This window comes from Rhineura floridana, chromosome 8 (genome assembly GCF_030035675.1).
Source record: "Rhineura floridana isolate rRhiFlo1 chromosome 8, rRhiFlo1.hap2, whole genome shotgun sequence".
NCBI lineage: Eukaryota > Metazoa > Chordata > Lepidosauria > Squamata > Rhineuridae > Rhineura > Rhineura floridana.
The window spans coordinates 118207897-118228456 of NC_084487.1; the positions used below are offsets into that span (position 1 = coordinate 118207897).

The 20560-nt window shown below is 41.3% G+C and overlaps 1 protein-coding gene across 2 annotated transcripts; it reads left to right on the forward strand.

Annotated features, from left to right (window-relative positions):
• The first annotated feature begins 864 nt into the window (after positions 1-864).
• SEC61A2 (SEC61 translocon subunit alpha 2) lies at positions 865-20006 on the forward strand. Of its 2 annotated transcripts, none has more exons than XM_061582235.1 (12): positions 865-1093; positions 3135-3202; positions 4232-4297; positions 4770-4848; positions 6677-6808; positions 6936-7045; positions 10772-10925; positions 15540-15700; positions 17826-18023; positions 18126-18317; positions 18440-18516; positions 18915-20006. In XM_061582235.1, exons 1-12 carry the CDS (start codon positions 880-882, stop codon positions 19099-19101), a joined length of 1638 nt encoding a protein of 545 aa, XP_061438219.1. In that variant the 5' UTR covers positions 865-879; the 3' UTR covers positions 19102-20006. The 2 variants fall into 2 exon arrangements, with proteins under 2 accessions (XP_061438219.1, XP_061438220.1); XM_061582236.1 differs by lacking the exon at positions 865-1093 and adding an exon at positions 2031-2045.
• Positions 20007-20560: the final 554 nt, after the last annotated feature.

Consider the following 20560-nt stretch of genomic DNA (forward strand, 5'->3'; position numbering starts at 1 on the left):
AAAATGATGAAACTGAGGTTATCATACTTTGGACACGTAATGAGAAGACAGGATTCACTAGAAAAGACAGTAATGCTGGGATCGGATATACCATGGTCTAAATGATCCTGACTTTAGAGTTCAGTGATACATCTTTGTATTTGAGGACCTTTCCTAGTTTTCTCATAGCTGCCCTCCCCAATTCTAGCCTTCTTCTAATTTCAGGACTATTGTCTCCATTTTGATTAATGACTGTACCGAGGTATTGATAATCCTTGACAAGGTCAATGTCCTCATTGTCAACTTTAAAGTTACATAAATCTTCTGTTGTCATTACTTTAGTCTTTTTGACGTTCAGCTGTAGTCCTGCTTTTGTAACAGCTGTTCCTCCCATAGAGCCAGTGTGGGGTGTAGTGGTTAGAGTGCTGGACTACAAACTGGGAGACCAGGGTTCGATTCCCCACACAGCCATGAACCTCACTGGGTGACCTTGGGCCAGTCACTGCCTCAGCCTCAGAGGAAGGCAATGGTAAAACCACCTCTGAATACCGCTTACCATGAAAACACTATTCATAGGGTCGCCATAAGTCGGGATCGACTTGAAGACAGTCCTTTTTTTTATAGCATTTATGATCATCCATGTTACGCCTAAGACTCTTCCTCAAACTCAGACTCTTTTCTGAATGAACACTGGGGTCGTAGATTTGTTTTTTGGAGTCTACACTCCCGCTGAATCTGACATCTGCTTCTGATCAGATTACGTCCGCGGGATTTGTCTGTTATTAAATCCCCTCGTCGGTTGAGCGTGCGGCTCAGGCGTGGTGGATATTCACTGCACACCCACCCTCCCTCCGTTTTCTTGGGGGGGACAGCCCACCGAGGGGCTTAAAGGAGCGTGGGATGGCCATGCTGCTTGCTCTCTGGAGTGACTCTACCTTTTTCGGTCTATACAACTGCGCCTCGGTCGCGACGAAAAAGGCGTCACTGGTCACGTGGAGCAGCGGCGGAGGCCGGCAGCCTCGGAGTGGCGAGGAGAATCCTCTCTGTATCAGAAACCCAGACATCGAGAGCAGGCGGATCCCGCCTTCGGGCACCGCCTCCGCCGGCATGGGCAGTGAGTCGCGGGACAGGGGGATGGCGGCCGGCGGCTCACTGAGGGGCGGGGAAGGGGACAAGGAGAGGCGGGGGGGGGATTTAACTGTTTCCTGCCTGGTTCTCTGCGAAAGCTCTCATATTGCAAAGAGGCTGGATGCCCCAGTTATTTTAAAGGGCGAGAAGCAGCTGTGAATGCTGCCTGGGCAGGACTCTTGGGGCAGAATCCATTCATATATCTATTCCTTTTTTTTCTTGACGAGTTCAAAATTCTAGCTTCAAACCAGCCCTGTGAAGTAGGCTAGGCTGTGATAGTAATTTGCCTAAAAGCAGCCCGCCAGAAATATAATGATGCTACGTGGTGGTGGTTTATATAATGTTATTTGTGTCCACAGTGCTTCATTGTGTATAAGAGAGGTCAAAGGTCAGATTTATCTTGTCAAATGATTGTCTTCATCAGTGGTTAGGCTCTAGAAGTGTCCAAGGTGGATATGATGGTGATGCCCTTCCTCTGTCCTTCTGTGTGTCTGGCACTCAGAAGTATACTAGAAGTAAAGAGGTTCTCTTTAGCCATCATGACTAATTGCCCTATCAGAGATATCAAATCCATTGGGACTTCTGAGTAGAGATGGCTAGGATTGCAACCTCAGCAACTTTTTAGTCCAGACTTGGCACTTCTAGGGGCTACCAGTTCTCCTTATTTTGTACTTAACATCCTGTTTTCTTAAGTAGTAATAGACTTCACATTGTTTAAAACTACAGTAAGTACTTAGTGCATTATAACTTGTTATAACCTCTATACTACAGACTTTGGTAGTCTTTAGTTTTTGGCTCAGGACTTCTGCAGTAAATGTTTCCTTTCTCCAAGAACATATCAAACTACCCAGCATTTTCTTCTTTTAATGACTATGCAGTGATAGTTTTCTATAGTTCAGAAGATTTCTCATGGCAGTTCTAGTACTGTGGTCAAGGAGGTGAGTATGTTATCTGGCACCCATTTATGTGAGTACATACTGTTTATCTAATTCTGAACATTAGTTGAAGTTAAAGGGGAATCAGCTAATTCACAGGAGAAATAACAGATAAAAATTACCATAGATAAAATAGCTATAAATAAGAAATTTTATCAGGACTCATTTTCCTCCAGAATGAAATTTCTAAAATGAGCCATATTCGTCTCCAAAGTTATACTTCTATGAGCTCTAGCCAATACAACTGCAGGGCAATAGGTTGGTGAAAACTGTTTTCCTTTGGTTACATCTGTGGTGGGGAACTTGGTATATCATTACCTGCAGCCAACTTTGACAAGTGGGGGAGAGTAGATAAAATTTTAAGCCCCTTGACTTCAGTGGGAGAGAATTAGGCATGTGCTCAATTCTTCCACTATGATCAGGATGTATAGCCTGATCCTGTGTATATATCTATTTGTAAGTAAGTTCCAATGAATTAAGTGAAACTCACTCATATGTTAATATACATTTGTAACTTTTGGCTAATTTGTGGCTAAAGTTTGTATTTCCCTAAAATGTAAGATGGAGCTGAGCAAGGTATGGATTTATACATGCCTTATATCAGTGGTTCCCAAACTTTTTCCGCCATAGACCACTTGAAAATTGGTGAGGGTCTTGGTGAACCACTTAATGATTTTTCTGCCTGTTGTAGCAGTTGTAATTCCTAGAGTTCAAATTGTAATACCATAAAATACAATGTAAGAAATAAAAAAGCAATAAAAATAAAATTAAATAAAAATAAATATGAACACAATGCAATGGATGTGCCATTTCAACCACAAGTACACAAACACAATGTGGATCACCTGACTGAAGTTCGCGGACCACTGGTGGTCCACGGACCACAGTTTGAGAACCTCTACCTTACGTAAAACTGAAGACAATTCTGTTTCTTTTATATCAAACCAGAGCATATTCTTGCAGTCAGGTACAAAAACACACTTGTATGAAAAACTGGTCATTTAAGCATTTTCTTTAATTGGGCTGGTCAGCAAATTTTGCCATAGACTACAGTATTGGTTTTACTGTTTTAATATGGTTTTTCTTTAACAGTCAAATTCCTAGAAGTTATTAAGCCTTTCTGTGCTGTTCTGCCGGAAATCCAGAAGCCTGAAAGAAAAGTAAGCACTCACCATGGGCTCTTTTTGATTTGTGCAAGGTCCATCAAATGCATTTTGAATAAGGCTGAAGTCTTGTTCATACTTATTTAAGAACCAGTTCCATTAACACAGTGGGGTTTATTTATCAGTAAAAATGCATAAAATCATGATGTAATTCCTGTTTTCCCTCGCCCACACACCATCAACTTCCGCCTATGTAGGCACGAGTAGTGGGACTGCAGATGTGGCAGTGGCTGCCTTGCACCATTAAGGCCCATCACTGCCAGCCACATACATACTTAATGAAAGTAAGTCCCATTGAACTAAATTAGGAGTTAATTCTGAGTAGACACGTATGCATTGCTCTGCATATCCCATTGAACCCCTGGAATAAGCATGTAACTTTGCCTCATAAGTAGGAACAAGTTGAGATATAAATTGCTACACAACAACAAGGTGTGCAAGCCCTTAGTGCTTCCTGTCCCTTTGTCATTTTGGAAATACAGATTTTGCCTCTCTTCAATCCTGCAACTACACAAGCTATCTCAGAGCATGTACGCACCTAACCAGACTGGTGAGAAGCGAAGGCTGTATTTTCAACACAACATTGTTGCCCACACATAACATCCAAAGGGACTCTATCCTGGATTGCACTTATTCCAACCGTGTACCCCCTTGTAAACAAGCTCAGAGAAGTTACTAAGCTACAGAAAATATTTACTAGCCTGTTGGGGGCTGGCAGAGGACAGACGGAGAGCTTTATCCTTGCAGCAGGTGCTGCATTTCTATGGAGGCTTCCCTTGTTTGGCAGCCTGTTTGCTTTCTATGCTGAATGCAGAGGAGGGACACAGCACTCCATCTCTTCTCCCCCAGCCTGGTTACTTGTGCTTAAATACAAGGCTGCCTTATAATGTCAGAGTTGAATGGGGTGGCTTTATTGTATGTTCATTGTAATATTGTTTTCTCCCCATATCATACTATGTTAAAAACGAGACTCTGTGCATGCGCGCACGGTTGATTAACCCAGATTTTCTTCACTGTGATCTGCAGATTCAGTTCAGAGAAAAGGTTTTATGGACAGCCATCACCCTCTTCATATTCTTAGTATGCTGCCAGGTAAGTATCAACATCCTAGTAACTGGTATGAAATGCTGGAGACGGTATAAGGGGTTTTTCCATGTGAAAAATATCCCAGATGTCAAGTATACTTAACTGTGGTAGAGTGCCATCATAGTAACAACCAACAATTAATTTTTTTTTCAAATCATGCATTATTCACACAAAGAATTATGATATTTTCAAGCCAATATTTCAGCTTAGGGTTTTAAAATTCCTTCTTGTTTGAGTGTTTCAGGTTGCAGTCCTGTATCCTTTTACCTGGGAGTAAGTGCCATTGAACTTACTTCTGACATGTATAGGATTGCACTGTCAGGAACGCGTGTTTTCAAGCTTTTATCAACAACCAGATAACCAAGAGAGGCTTGAACTGCTGTTTCGTGTAAAACTGCTTAATATTGTGCATATCTGTGGATTTTTAATCACATTCTTCTATCTTTTTTTAAGCTTAATGTTGTTACGAATCTTGCAGATACCATTGTTTGGAATAATGTCCTCAGACTCTGCAGATCCTTTCTACTGGATGAGAGTCATCCTTGCATCAAACAGAGGTCAGGCTTCTCATAGCTTTCCCTTGTGCTTTTTCTCTGTCTTTGGTTGACACTGTGAGGCTTACGCATGAGTCCATGTGGCTGGGATCATTCAGTTAAGATGGCCAGTTGACAAGTACTAATTTGTTCTTGAAATTTCAACCACCAAATTGTCTTCAGTATTAACCTAAATAGTAAGCTTTGTTAGAGTTTGGAAAGTACGTGACAGACAGCAAAATGACTGCATTTATTTTGATATGTGAATGACTTTTAATCTATATTTTGCAAAATAATTCTTTTTAATCATCAGGACAGATCTCTTGGAGACCTGATCAGCAGCTAGTTTGTCTTGGAGGACCACTTTTGACAAGTGGATGGTGGGCAATTCTCTTTTCTCTGTTTCACCAAAGTGGGCTCTTGGAAATCCCATGGCCAAAGCCATCACCTACTCAGCCTGGCAACTGGGCTGGCGAAGGTGGCTTATCTTTTTGAAGGAGCCACATTTGACCTTGGAGATTCCTGTTCTGTCTTGATTCCCATTTGTTGTGTGACATTCCTGAGAAATCTTGTTGATTTTAAGTACAGAATATAGAGCAAGCAATTCTCAAAATGAGACAAGGGAGAGAGAAAAATAACCTAACTTATTCCACATAATACATGACTTATTAAGTCATGCTATATGATAATAGAGTTTTCCCAGCTCTTTCCTTTGGACACTTGATTTATTAATTGTCTGGGAGACTTGGAGAGAAGGCATTTTATTTATTGCGTTTATACTCTGCCTTTGTGTTCTCCTTCATTTTATACTCACAACAACGCTGTGAGGTAGCTTAGGCTGAGAGATGATGACTGGTCCAATGTCATCCAGTGAGCTTCATGGTTGAGTGGAGGATTTGAACCTGGATCTGTTTAGGCCCAGTTCAGTACTACATCATGTTGGCTCTTGTTGCATCACATTGATTCTATTACATAAATATTTATTTTTGAAATACATGCAGATTTTTCTGGACTTTGCTGTGCAGTGCACTCGTTCCAGTGAATACATATGGGAGTATTGTGTGGATGCAACTTCCTCCTCCCTTTTCCTCATTTGCAACAACCGTGGTTTACTATGTTGTCTGAACTGGTGCACCCTTAGTTACTGCTAACCAATTTTCTCAAGCCAGGGACTAAAAGTAGGCTTGGTTTCAGTCTCTTGTATCAGAGCAAAAAAATTGTTAATAATAGCTATTTTCAGGCATTGCAATAAGCCCTAGTTATCGCCAGTCAAAAAAGAGTGGGGATTTACACAGGTGGGGGAGAGGAGCTTGTAAAACTGCAGAGCCTCCTGCCATCACCATTTCATACTTTGGCCATCAGCTAGTGTGACAACTGAACTGGGCCTTAGTATATGGCTATAATGCTTTTTCCTAAAAGCTTAAAGTACTTTACATCTCTATAAGAATTGTAAAGTAGGCCAGTATTTTTATACCCATGCTACAGATAAGGAACTGAGGCTGAGAGAGAAGCTCTTGGGTGAGCTGAAACTTGAACTTGTTTTTTTCTCCTCCCCCTCTTCTAGCTTCAGTAGTAAATTAGCGTGCTCTCAAGTGCATATAAGAGCCACTAAAAATGGTATTAATGTTGTTTAGGGAAATATTCAGCCCTGATTATTTAATACGGTAAACAACCTGGATACTGGATACCCAGTAGTATGGTGCACTATATGGGCAATTATATTTGAAAGACTGTGTCACTGGGGAAATATATGATGAATTGACACTTTGGAATATTTAAGGAATTGTGAATAAAAAGTCTTTGTAGTACATTATACTTACGTTTTAAAATGTACCCCCGTTCCTCTTTGCAGGCACTTTGATGGAGTTGGGTATCTCTCCCATTGTGACATCAGGCTTAATTATGCAGTTGCTGGCTGGAGCCAAGATCATTGAAGTTGGTGACACACCAAAAGACAGAGCCCTTTTCAATGGTGCTCAGAAATGTGAGCATTAATATCTTAAGCCGTAATGGAATCTTCCTTTCTTCTTAGCTAATGCTGTATCTATCTCTACTTATGTCTATTTGGTCATGTAAGCAAGGAATATATGTCTCTTCTGTTATTGTTTCAGTGTTTGGAATGATTATTACTATTGGGCAAGCAATTGTCTATGTCATGACTGGGATGTATGGAGATCCTGCAGAAATGGGAGCTGGAATCTGTCTCCTGATAATAATTCAGGTACGCCGCCTTCTGAATGCTCTAAGTATAATTATTGCTTAAGTTCCGAAAAATAGGGAAGGATGTGTTTGCATAGCTTTCTATAACTCCTTGTTTTTTTTCCCTTTGTTTTGCTGTTTAATGCTAGAAATGGCAAGTGATAATTGGGAAATTTGAAAACTGGAAAATTTATAAAATAAGATCAACAGTACTGTGACACCTAGGAGGCTTAACTATTTGTTGGAGTCTCCTTCATAAAAAGTCTCCAGACAACCCAGTAAAGTGTTCTAGTTTCCTCTGTGCCAGGGATGGAAACTGCTGGTCCCAGGTGGGTCCTGATCTAGCCAGTGACCTCTCCTCTCCAAACCTGTCCCCTCTAGCAGTGGAGCAGTAAATTGTTGCATTGCTCAGCACCCAGCACAGAAGTAAAGTGAGCAACTGTGGAGGGACAGAGCAATCTCATCAGAACAAACAAGCCACTTGCTTTTTTTTCTTGCTGGATGCTGAGAATGAGCCTTCCCTCCAAGTCCTTCCCATTTCAGCTGGCTGCTGAGTTGCAAATGTGTGGCAGTGGATAGAAACAACTGCCCAAATATCCAAAGTTGCCTTTAACTCCTCAGCCCAGCACAGAGGCCAGTTATAAACACTTGAGAGCAGCCTGCAGCATCCACACGTTTTAGAAGAGCAGCCCTTAGATGTTTCTGAAAAGGGCAACACAGGTGCTGGAAGAGGGATTATATGTGAGTGTGGATGGATGGATGTGTGTGCATGTGCATATGTAAGAAAAAGAATGAATGGATGATGAAGAGGGAAGGGAAAGAGAAAATGGGATAGCAGAGAGGCAGAAGAGGGGAGACAATATACATACACACACATTGTGCATTTTAATATTAGAGTATAACAAAATACATAAACAACCAGAAATAGTGAGAAAATACAGACCACTTTGACTTGGAACTCATCCCTTTAATTATTGTGGCCTAGTTTTAATGGCTTCAGCAAGGAACCTGGCTATATGTACTGTGATTTCCTAGGGGTGGACTCTGCCATTAGAATGGAAACAGAATTCATTTGTGTTCTCCAAGTGTAGAGAAGGTATTGGGGAGATAAATTGGGGTCTTAAATCCCTATAAAAGTTGCAGTATAGAAGACCATGGGCTAACATTTGATTCAGCTGCTTTCTCAAGTGCCAAGGTAGTCTAGTAAGTTGACATTCCGTAACTGCCAATTGCAAAACATTTAACCTAGCTATTGAAAATGTGCTCCTGTGTCTAGGAATATTTAATCTTGCTAAATACAAAGCCTTTTGGAAGACCTAATTAATTTTGCAAATGAAGATCAAGAAGTCTCTGTTTAATCCAGTGGGTTGCTTTTTCTAACTCAAGTGACAGAATGTGGGGTAGTGAATAGCCAATGGTGTTAACTTTATTATTAACGTATTTTAGCCAAGAGCAAACATAATTATCGAGCAAAGCCAGGGATAGATAGCCCAAATCTTTTGAGGTTAAATATAAACAAAGTCAGTAACTAATTGCAAGAGACCGTACTATTCTTTCCAAAGAACAAATGCCTGCTTCAGGTTGTAAGAGTACAATGGTACACAAAAGATCTTTTCAAAAAAGTGGTTTGTATTAGGTTGTATCCAACTCATAGTAGACTGATTGAAATTAATTGACTTTACTGACTTAGGCCCATTCATTATGATGGGTCCACTCCAACTAAAACTTAGCTGGCTACAACACATTGTTTCTACAACCCAAGGATTCATTAATCCCCAATATGTGGATGGACATGCATGAATGTGGTGTGCATGCCAACCCCTGGAAAGTTACCCATGAGGGAATGCAGTTCTCGGGCTGAAAAGAGTTTCCCACCCCTGCTTTAAGCCCAGAACTAGACCTTAGAGTACAGGCATGGTTGCCGTCAAAACAGCCACCTCCAGTTGTCTCTTCTCTTCCCAGTATTGTCTAGCTATATAAAGGGTGACAAGATGTCACCGTCCAGTGAGTTTTCCTGCCCAAGTGGCAGCTAGTGGATAGGAGTTGGGGAAACTCACAGTCTGATGGTACTGCATATTTGCTTGGGGTCTTGCCTGCAATTGGTTTGATTAGTAGGTGCTGTTAAATATTAAATGAGTAGGAAGCTTTGACAGCGTGTGTGTACTATGCTTACGTAACTGGAGAACTGATGTATTTAGACTGTTTTGATACCACTTAATATATAAAAACTTATCTAAGTGATGTACAGAAAATCTAAACAGACTACTTAAACAGCAAATGTTACAAAAAATATACATTGTTACATATATGTTACTTCAATGCAAATTATTACATTCTTCATAAATATAGACCGACATCACTTCCTCCTCTTTCTGAGACAGCCTCCTAACTCTTTCTCAGCCTCCTAACTCTCACCCAGGACTCCATGTATCCATCCTGGCTCTTATCCAGGGCCCAAACAAACTCACAGCTCACCCACAAACTTTTTCAACAAAGAGGGTTCCTGGAAATTGCCAACATCACCCTAGTCTCTCACTGTAGACTTGCATTTATGAGCAGGCACTACGGTTGATGGCGCTTCCTTGGGCTGCCCATAGCTGTGTCCCATTCAGCTGCTATCCACACACTCAGCTCCAGGCTACAGCAGGTTTCATTGTTGAGTTTCCCAGGGATCCCAAGGAGGCAAATAGGACACCCCTCCACTCACAGTTCTTTCTCGGTGGGATATACTTTTTCCTTCTCTTTTTTTAATAGTTTTTTTTTTCAAATCCAGAACTATACAAATCAAATGCAACAGAATATGATCCAAAATACACAGCCAATCACAGGGGCAGTACAGTCATACCTTAGATTAAAGTAAATGGCCATAAATTCAAATCAACTCTACATATTTCCTTTTCATTAAATTCATAAACTGAGGCCACATTTCCTGAAAAGCTCTCAAATTGACGTACTAAGTGAGTTTTGTCATTTATGCAGTTCCCAATATTTTGACCGACCAACGTTTTAAAGGAGACAGATAATCACTCTTCTGGTTGCTAGCTCTAAATATTTTTGCTGAAGATTTCTGCTGAAGATTTTTGCTGAAGATTTCAAGATCACCTCACTATGTTCCTTATGCACATATCATCTAGATTATAATAACCTACCAAATCAAGCATGGAATTCAAGGATGCTATAATCTGACCAATGAAACACAAAACTTTTGTTCCAAAATAACATATTTGGGCATAGCCACCATATTTGGAAAAACTCAGTATTCAGTTGATGATAATTTCCAACAGCAGTAGTGATTAGTGTTATTTTAAAAAAATCATCCACGGCAATGTCATAACTGCTATATAATATTTTATAATTATTTTCTTTGTGCTAATAGGGGAATAGGGTTAAGCCTTTTGAAAAACAGAATGCCAAATATTTGCAGAGATGACATCTTAAAAACAATGACCCTCCCTTCCGGAAAGAATAATCAGGAGTCAGTGAAATATCTTTATATATAAACCATTCTCTATCTTGACAATGCTTTCTAGCTTCCTAATTTTGATACAGTTCTTACTAGTGAGATTTACTTTCAAATATGTATGCTAACGGTTGCAGCACAAAATTTGTGATGATTCCAGAGGTTGTTGTTAAGTAACTAGAAATTGCACTGCAGATTTAATAGCCAATATGGCGCACTTTTGAGCAAAGTATGTGTGTGTGTTTTAAAAAGAAAACTATGGAACTTTCTGGTGTTTTTCATCCGCAGTTGTTTGTGGCTGGCTTGATAGTGCTGCTGCTAGATGAGCTGCTGCAGAAAGGTTATGGCTTGGGTTCTGGGATTTCCCTCTTTATTGCCACCAATATCTGTGAAACCATTGTCTGGAAAGCCTTTAGTCCTACAACCATTAACACTGGCAGAGGTATAGTACACTTTAAAAATCGGACATTTTGACCAGATGCATGATTGTACGTTACTTGCTTTAGGCTAATCTAGTGAGTGACAGGACTGCAGGTCTAAGAGTTGAGCTGGCATGCTGATGAGGCATTCAGAGTGTCCCTAAATGGCATAAAGTCACTTTCAGAGCGAATGGCGCAATGTGTGCACCAGCCTTTCTAAAAATGACTTTAAATCATCTCTTCGTGCTATATCCAGCGCTGTGGCTCCACTGGCACAAGGACTTCCATGTGTACAAGAGAGATTCCTTCCCGGGGACCCTCCGGTGCAGATTTTGGCATGCCTGGGGGTGGGGAGAGGAAACAAAAGTCCCATTGTGTCAGCAGGGTTCTCTGGTACAGCACTGGATACAACCCTTCATAACCACAGACAGTAAAATGTCCTAGATCACTATGTGTGCTTTATTTTATGCTGCATAAGGGGGGGGAGGAAATAGATTTTTTTTCTGGCAAAATTGATGTGGGGTCTTACCAGAAGGTCCAGCAAGTACAGTCATTGTTCAGGAGGGTTGTCATTGTGATAGGCTGTGCATGTGCAAGATCTTTCTGCAACCACATCATGGTTATGCCATTAAACAATGTCAGAGCAGAATGCTGCTGTGCACGTATGATGAAGCCTACTGCAACAATGGAACCTAGAGCTTCCCAGATTCAAGGACACATTCCAGAAGTTTGGGGGATAATGGGCAGGAAAATCTGGAATTGCTGCCAATATCTTTTAGATTATGACTTATGATTTGTTTATTTATGGAATATATGCCGAATGGAAATACTGTGGCACAGTTGCTGTTCTCTGCTATGATAGAATAATCCAGTAGCTGGGGCATCTTGATTGCTGTGTCAAAAATATGCCTGGACATTTGCAGTACAGAAATGTTAACTTTATTTATTTTAGCCTCTTTAGCTTCAGCTGCAGAGTCACGGCCTACCTGTAGAGAAGCAGTGCCCTTTTTATGCTAAGAGGTTAGCATCTAGCATAATTTTTAAAATCCAAAGGTGCAATCCTACCATCACTTGTGCATAGGTAAGTCCCATTGACCTCAGTGGGAATAATACAAGAATAATTCACTGCAGGATTGCAACCCAGGTTCTGCAACTTTTCTGTCTGAGCAAGTTTCACCTTTCTTGAAAGTTTTATTTTCTTGGATTTGCTTCTGCTACTGTGCCACACGATTTTCTCTTCTGCTTATCTGCATTTTCTCTCTCTGCACTTCTGATTCCCATACTTCTGTTAGCTAAGGCATACTTTTTTTAAAAAAATGGGGGGGCATTTTCTGCATACCGAAAGGTTTACTTCTAGAGTGTGCAAGAGTAAGAATGACTCACATGAGTCCACTGGCTGTGGGTCACTCTTCTGACCATGCCTTCTAATTATGCAGATACACAAATGATTGAATTCACCCAGTACCAAGATACAGAAGAGTTACTTATCCCTGTGGGAGGCTGACTGGGAGGAGGCAGCACCAGAACAGTAAATTATGCAGGGTTGACTTAATAAATGAGGGGATTGGTAAAAAGAAAGCTGAAAAACAAAGTCCAGAGGGTCACATCACTCGAAAATGCTTGGAAGTTGTTTAAAAACACTATATTAGAAGCTCAACTGGAGTGCATACCGCAGATCAGAAAAGGTACCGCCAGGGCCAAGAAGATGCCAGCATGGTTAACGAGCAAAGTCAAGGAAGCTCTTAGAGGCAAAAAGTCTTCCTTCAGAAAATGGAAGTCTTGTCCGAATGAAGAAAATAAAAAAGAACACAAACTCTGGCAAAAGAAATGCAAGAAGACAATAAGGGATGCTAAAAAAGAATTTGAGGAGCACATTGCTAAGAACATAAAAACCAACCACAAAAAAATCTATAAATACATTCAAAGCAGGAGACCATCTAGGGAGACGATTGGACCCTTGGATGATAAGGGAGTCAAAGGTGTACTAAAGAACGATAAGGAGATTGCAGAGAAGCTAAATGAATTCTTTGCATCTGTCTTCACAGTGGAAGATATAGGGCAGATCCCTGAACCTGAACTAACATTTGCAGGAAGGGATTCTGAGGAACTGAGACAAATAGTGGTAACAAGAGAGGAAGTTCTAAGCTTAATGGACAATATAAAAACTGACAAATCACCGGGCCTGGATGGCATCCACCCGAGAGTTCTCAAAGAACTCAAAGGTGAAATTGCTGATCTGCTAACTAAAATATGTAACTTGTCCCTTGGGTCCTCCTCCGTGCCTGAGGACTGGAAAGTGGCAAATGTAACGCCAATCTTCAAAAAAGGGATCCAGAGGGGATCCCGGAAATTACAGGCCAGTTAGCTTAACTTCTGTCCCTGGAAAACTGGTAGAAAGTATTATTAAAGCTAGATTAACTAAGCACATAGAAGAACAAGCCTTGCTGAAGCAGAGCCAGCATGGCTTCTGCAAGGGAAAGTCCTGTCTCAGTAACCTATTAGAATTCTTTGAGAGTGTCAACAAGCATATAGATAGAGGTGATCCAGTGGACATAGTGTACTTAGACTTTCAAAAAGCGTTTGACAAGGTACCTCACCAAAGGCTTCTGAGGAAGCTTAGCAGTCATGGAATAAGAGGAGAGGTCCTCTTGTGGATAAGGAATTGGTTAAGAAGCAGAAAGCAGAGAGTAGGAATAAACGGACTGTTCTCCCAATGGAGGGCTGTAGAAAGTGGAGTCCCTCAAGGATCAGTATTGGGACCTGTACTTTTCAACTTGTTCATTAATGACCTAGAATTAGGAGTGAGCAGTGAAGTGGCCAAGTTTGCTGATGACACTAAATTGTTCAGGGTTGTTAAAACAAAAAGGGATTGCGAAGAGCTCCAAAAAGACCTCTCCAAACTGAGTGAATGGGCGGAAAAATGGCAAATGCAATTCAATATAAACAAGTGTAAAATTATGCATATTGGAGCAAAAAATCTGAATTTCACATATACGCTCATGGGGTCTGAACTGGCGGTGACCGACCAGGAGAGAGACCTCGGGGTTGTAGTGGACAGCACGATGAAAATGTCGACCCAGTGTGCGGCAGCTGTGAAAAAGGCAAATTCCATGCTAGCGATAATTAGGAAAGGTATTGAAAATAAAACAGCCGATATCATAATGCCGTTGTATAAATCTGTGGTGCGGCCGCATTTGGAATACTGTGTACAGTTCTGGTCGCCTCATCTCAAAAAGGATATGATAGAGTTGGAAAAGGTTCAGAAGAGGGCAACCAGAATGATCAAGGGGATGGAGCGACTCCCTTACGAGGAAAGGTTGCAGCATTTGGGGCTTTTTAGTTTAGAGAAAAGGCGGGTCGCAGGAGACATGATAGAAGTGTATAAAATTATGCATGGCATTGAGAAAGTGGATAGAGAAAAGTTCTTCTCCCTCTCTCATAATACTAGAACTCGTGGACATTCAAAGAAGCTGAATGTTGGAAGATTCAGGACAGACAAAAGGAAGTACTTCTTTACTCAGTGCATAGTTAAACTATGGAATTTGCTCCCACAAGATGCAGTAATGGCCACCAGCTTGGATGGCTTTAAAAGAAGATTAGACAAATTCATGGAGGACAGGGCTATCAATGGCTACTAGCCATGATGGCTGTGCTCTGCCACCCTAGTCAGAGGCAGCATGCTTCTGAAAACCAGTTGCAGGAAGCCTCAGGAGGGGAGAGTGTTCTTGCACTCGGGTCCTGCTTGCGGGCTTCCCCCAGGCACCTGGTTGGCCACTGTGAGAACAGGATGCTGGACTAGATGGGCCACTGGCCTGATCCAGCAGGCTCTTCTTATGTTCTTATGTTCCTAATTAGCTTGCATCATACTAGCAATTCTCTTTGGACAAACATTTTGTAAATTACAACGTTGCACTGGGAAAATTTGGATATTCCTATCTTTGCTTATTATTTGAAGATCTGAATAAGCTTTTTGGCTGCACAAACAAACCAGGAAGCTTTCTATTAGCGACAAGCTTCCTATTTTGTGTGAATCAGAAATTCTGGTTAACAGGTTTGGAACAGGCCAGTATATTAAACCATGGTCTGAAGTTGGGTTAATAACTTGCCTTTGCTTGGGGCCTTAACTATAGTTTCCTGTTTCACAGGAAACAGAAAGCTATAGCTAATAGAAAACTTCCCGGGGTTTTTTGTTGTTGTTGTTTTTTGGCTTGTGCAAAGTGAGGAGTAAAAGGGCTGCATGTTTGGACAGATGGCTTGTTTATATCTCAGTTTATTAAGCTGTGATATGGTCATCTAAATGTGGTCACTGAGGTATAATAGTATGCTGTGTGGATTACAGCACTGAACTTCTGTAAAACATCATGTCCTGCATTAAAGGACTGGAATGTGTTGTCATATTTGAGGTGCTGTAATCCCCGTAGAAGTTCAGCACAATTTCTTTTACTGGTGTAGAGTCCTTTTCAGCGTTCTCTTGTTCATCATAATGTTCCATTCATTACACTTTTTCCTGTGTGTGAATTCCATTTCCTTCTTGTACTGAAAATGAGCTTGCTCAATGAAATTTATTGCCAAGCTTGTATACTGTCTACATTTCAGAGTGAAAAGGGTTACTCTTTATTGCTTTTTGGTTCATACAGGAACTGAGTTTGAAGGTGCTGTCATTGCATTGTTCCACCTTTTGGCTACACGAACCGACAAAGTCCGTGCTTTGCGGGAGGCTTTCTACCGCCAGAACTTGCCTAACCTTATGAATCTGATTGCTACAGTCTTTGTGTTTGCTGTAGTCATATATTTCCAGGTAAGTGAAATCTGCAGTGTACATTTTACTACAGAATTATTTTTTCAGTTACAGAAGGACCTGTGATTTAAATATTTTAAACAGCCCTAAAAGATCTAGTGAACGGCTTACCGTATATCTAAATCTTAATAGTAGCATTTGTGACAGGTGGAAGACCACACTCCAAGTTCACAAACACCTTTGTTAAAACAATTTTTATTATAAACGAGGGAATCAATATTTTTCTCCAACCTGAGATACCCTTAGCAAACAATATCCGTTGGGGTAGAATGAACCAGTGCTGCAGTTCTTTCCCCCAACTGAGCCTTTGTGATGCAGCAGTGTTGCCTGGGTGTTCCTTTGAGGCAGCACTCTCACGCTGCTCCTTGGCGTTGCAGGCTGCTGGATTCCTCATAGTCGTTCTGCCCCTCATTGCGCTTTTGCTCTGTCTCTATCTGCCACAACCACTTTGACCACTTGATCAGTTTCCCCCCACCGGATGTACTTCAAACTCGCGACGATACTTCCTCTTTCCTCGCTGTCCCACCCTGCCTTCTCTCTCTGGCCTAACTGCCCCAACTGTCACTTTCCCAACATTCCGATTCTCAAGGCAGCCATTGCCTCAGCCCCAGCTAGTTACATTTGGACTTAACCCTGTTTTCCCAGGCAACTATTGCGTGATGAAATATGTTCAAACCAAAACAGAAACATTAATCAAACATCACCAGGCATGAATATACATATATCATTTGCCACACATTGTTGGCGGAGCTGCAAATAGTTTATTGATTCCCCTTCCCCCCACATATATAAATATATTCTCCTAAGAGTTAAAACTCATGCCAGGAAAGAGGGTCATAATTTTGGCTGGCATGGCAGTAGTTAACATTCATGGCTATTTTCTTTCTAATATTGTAAGCTTGTTTTGTAACTGCCTCTGTACAGCTGTATGACATGACCCAGATAATGGTTTGAAGGTTCATGATCCACTCTTGCTACTGAAGCTAAACAGGTTTGGCCCTGTAAGCTGCCTGGATGGGAGATTGCTTGGGAACCATACATAAGCTGCTATGAGCTCCTTAGAGGAAGAGCAGGGTATAAATATAATTAATCAATAAAATGTGTTGGCGTTGGGAATAACAGAATTGTGAAATGGTTAGCATTGTTGTCAGATTCTAAAAACGCGAGAATCCCCGTGTTGGATCAAACCACAGGGTTCCATCTAGTTCAGCATTCACTTTCTGCCGATGCTTCCAGCATCTCGGTAATACCTTGCTGGACAGAGTATGAAGATAACTTCATTGTTTGTCTTCTGGCATCTAGCATTCATGAATTTTTCCAATTCCCTTTTAAAGCCATCTAAGCTAGTGGACATCAGGACATCTTGTGGAAGTCAGTTCCATCTAAGTTAGCTATGCATTGTGTGGATTAGTATTTCCTTTGTGTGTTCTAAACCAACTGAAGTCCCCATGTTTGTTACGAGAATGGAAGGATATGGTCAGGATTTGAAGAGCTATTATCAATATATCCAGATGCTTGGCGTTCCTGGTGGGACTTGATTTAAAACAAAAGCAGAGCCATGCCACAAACTGCTGTTGAAAGTTTCCTTTGATCAAAAGCAGCTTCTCACGGGGATTGAACAACTCTAATGTCAGAAAGGCATGGGGCAGTCAGGAGAGCGTTTGCCTACATCGGCTGAGCAGGGTTGATCCTAGATTGTGGCAGTACAGACGGAGTGACCACAAAGGGAAAGTAATATTGTGCATCTAAAGAAGCAGGAGAGTTTAAGAAAAAAAGGTTGGGATTTGAAATGGTAGCAGTCCAGAGGGGAAGGGTGAGGCCAGAGGACTCAGAAAAAGAATATGGTAAGTCCAGGATGAGAGAGTGGCCACAGAGATTTGCCTAGGACAATCAATTGCAGAACAGAGGAATTGCATGTTGATTTGAAATAACCAGGCAAATCTTTTGCTTCTGGACTTTGATGTGCAGGCATGACCTGAAAAATCCTTGGTCTCAGGATCTTAGATGGCTAATTCTGGTTAATTGTAATGGGAAAACAAACAATCCAGTCCAAAGTTCCAAGCCACGTACCGAATGCATTTGTTTTGCTTATAGCTGAGTGATACCTTTCTTTTTTCTTCCCAAGGGATTTCGTGTTGATCTCCCAATAAAGTCTGCTCGATATCGTGGGCAATACAGTAGCTATCCTATCAAACTCTTCTATACCTCCAACATTCCCATCATTCTTCAGTCTGCCTTAGTTTCCAACCTCTATGTTATTTCTCAAATGCTGTCTGTGCGGTTTAGTGGCAACCTCTTGGTAAACCTACTTGGGCAGTGGGCAGTAAGTATCCATCCATTCCTAAAGTACTCTACAAGTAACAATATTTTAGCTTTCCATCTGCAAAAGGTACAAATGTTAGCATGTTTACTGTCTCCTCTCCAGGACGTTAGTGGTGGTGGTCCAGCACGCTCCTACCCTGTTGGAGGCCTCTGTTATTACCTCTCCCCACCAGAATCCATGGGTGCTATATTTGAGGATCCTGTCCATGTAATTGTTTATATTATATTTATGTTGGGATCCTGTGCATTTTTCTCCAAGACGTGGATTGAAGTGTCCGGATCATCTGCAAAAGATGTAGGTGTTTTTGTGACTGTACTGTAAACTTTTGCTGCTGTTTTTTTTTACACAAGGCTAACTTCTAATTATCAGTTGGTTATGAAACGCTGCAGCCATCTGACACACATGTGTTCCGGCAGGTTGCCAAGCAACTGAAAGAACAGCAAATGGTGATGAGAGGCCACAGGGATACATCCATGGTTCATGAATTAAACAGGTCAGAGTTGCTGCCCAAGGCTGTGGTTTTATTTTTTTAAAGTCACTAAGATCATGGAGACCAGTAGGTCTTATTTCTAAGTAAACATGTTTAAGGTTGGACTGTAAGTTGGAGGCAGAGCACAGGCACATTCCAACTCGAGCCTGCGGCCTCTTTAGTCCCTTGTTGCTGTGGGCATGCTCACTAAGGAATTTTGAGTTTTGGGATAGAAGTGACTTAAACCTAGGGCTATTCACAACCAGTCCAGAGCCCTGTCAGCCTCAGTGGTAAATCCAAGAGGCACATCTTCCATTTTCTTGTATAAATGTTAATTCAGTAGGGCTAACTCCCAGGTAAATGGGATTAGAATTGTAGCCTTAATTGGGTAGGCTTATATTAAAAGTGTTTTCCTTCTATAGGTACATCCCTACAGCGGCTGCATTTGGAGGCTTGTGCATCGGGGCCCTCTCCGTCTTAGCTGACTTCCTGGGAGCCATTGGCTCAGGCACTGGCATTCTGCTTGCAGTTACCATTATTTATCAATATTTTGAGATATTTGTCAAAGAACAGGCAGAGGTCGGAGGGGTAGGTGCTTTATTTTTCTAAATGTCCAGATATTATGCAGCTTGTAGACCTGCAGCCTGTTAGTAAATACTGCAAATTCCCCTCCCTCCCCAAGTGCTATCAGCCCTACTTGTCACAAAATGGGTATTGCACAATGCCTATGTGCAGCTTCAGTACCAGCTGCCTTAAGAATCAAAGTTTACATTGTCTGGGTTTAAAATACAAAAATATACCTAGTGCTGCCTGTAGTGCTGGAAGCCAATGTTATCTACCTTCCTCTTCAAACACTACCATGGAAAGAGTCAAAAGGTGCCCATTTTGCTCCTGGTGAACACTGCACACTACGTTGTGAGATTTGAATGTCTCTGTGCACACTGGCAAAAGAAACAATGGCAAAGAGTTCCAAGTGGCCACGTGTGAGAATCCCTGAGTTTATTTTAAAAAGTACCTACAACTTTTTTTCCTGAAATCTATATTTTACATGAATTACTTTTTATATGCTATTTAAAAACAAGGAAATATGATCTCTCCCACACTCCAGCCTCCTGGTGTGTGGTCAGTGTCCAATGCCTTTGTAAGTCCCATGCTTTGAAGCTAGGAAGGTGGATGAGCATTTTAACCATCTTGCTTGTGAATGTGGGGTCTACAGAGGCATGGAGTGGGGGTAGGGCCAGACGTCCTTGTTCAAGGGTTTGCAGCACCCCGTGGGAGCCTGCTAAATGTTTTGCCTGTTTTGCCTTATTGGAAACCCATGTGTCCTTTTTAAGGGGGGGGTCTGTATCATTGAAATGTCACCCCAACTTTCTTCTTCCAAATTAGAAAAAGCAAAGGCATAGGTCTTAAAGCAGAGAAATGGGCAAATCACACTGAAAAAAATTATCGTCGTGCTTCTTGGCGGCAATGTAAGCAGTGTAAACATTAGAGAATAAACTTATTTAATTAAAATGTTTCCTTGTTGGTTTGATGAAAGGTTTGCAATTCTAAACTAGCTCTCCCATTGAACAGAAGGGCTTCACTTTGGATGGATCATGTTCTGTGTAAATACTTCCTTAATAATTTTTACAAGAGCCTGTAAGGTAGGCCAATGTTACTATATTTGGCACTTATAATAAGCTGGGGCTAAGAGATTAGCTTGCTTAAGGCAACTTGCTTCCCCGTTCGCACTAGAGCTGTATGGGCTCTGGTACTCAAGACTCTAATTCTACGTACAAACGGCTATATTGCAATTCTTATTCTGTAAATATAATCAGTGTGCCATTCCCCCAGCCCAGAATTGTTCTCGCTTCTCTCAAGGTGAGTAAAATGTTTGGTGTTGCCACTGCCTTTGAACCAATATTTACCACACAGAAGTCTTAACAGCACAATTTTACAATTCTGGCATTGTAACAGCATCTATGGTATGATGGTCTCCTGTATTCTTACTTGCAGCGCAACAGTTTGCAACATGGGACTCACAATGGCCCTTGCAATACTTGCCCTACTTTTGAACTTACACAAAAAG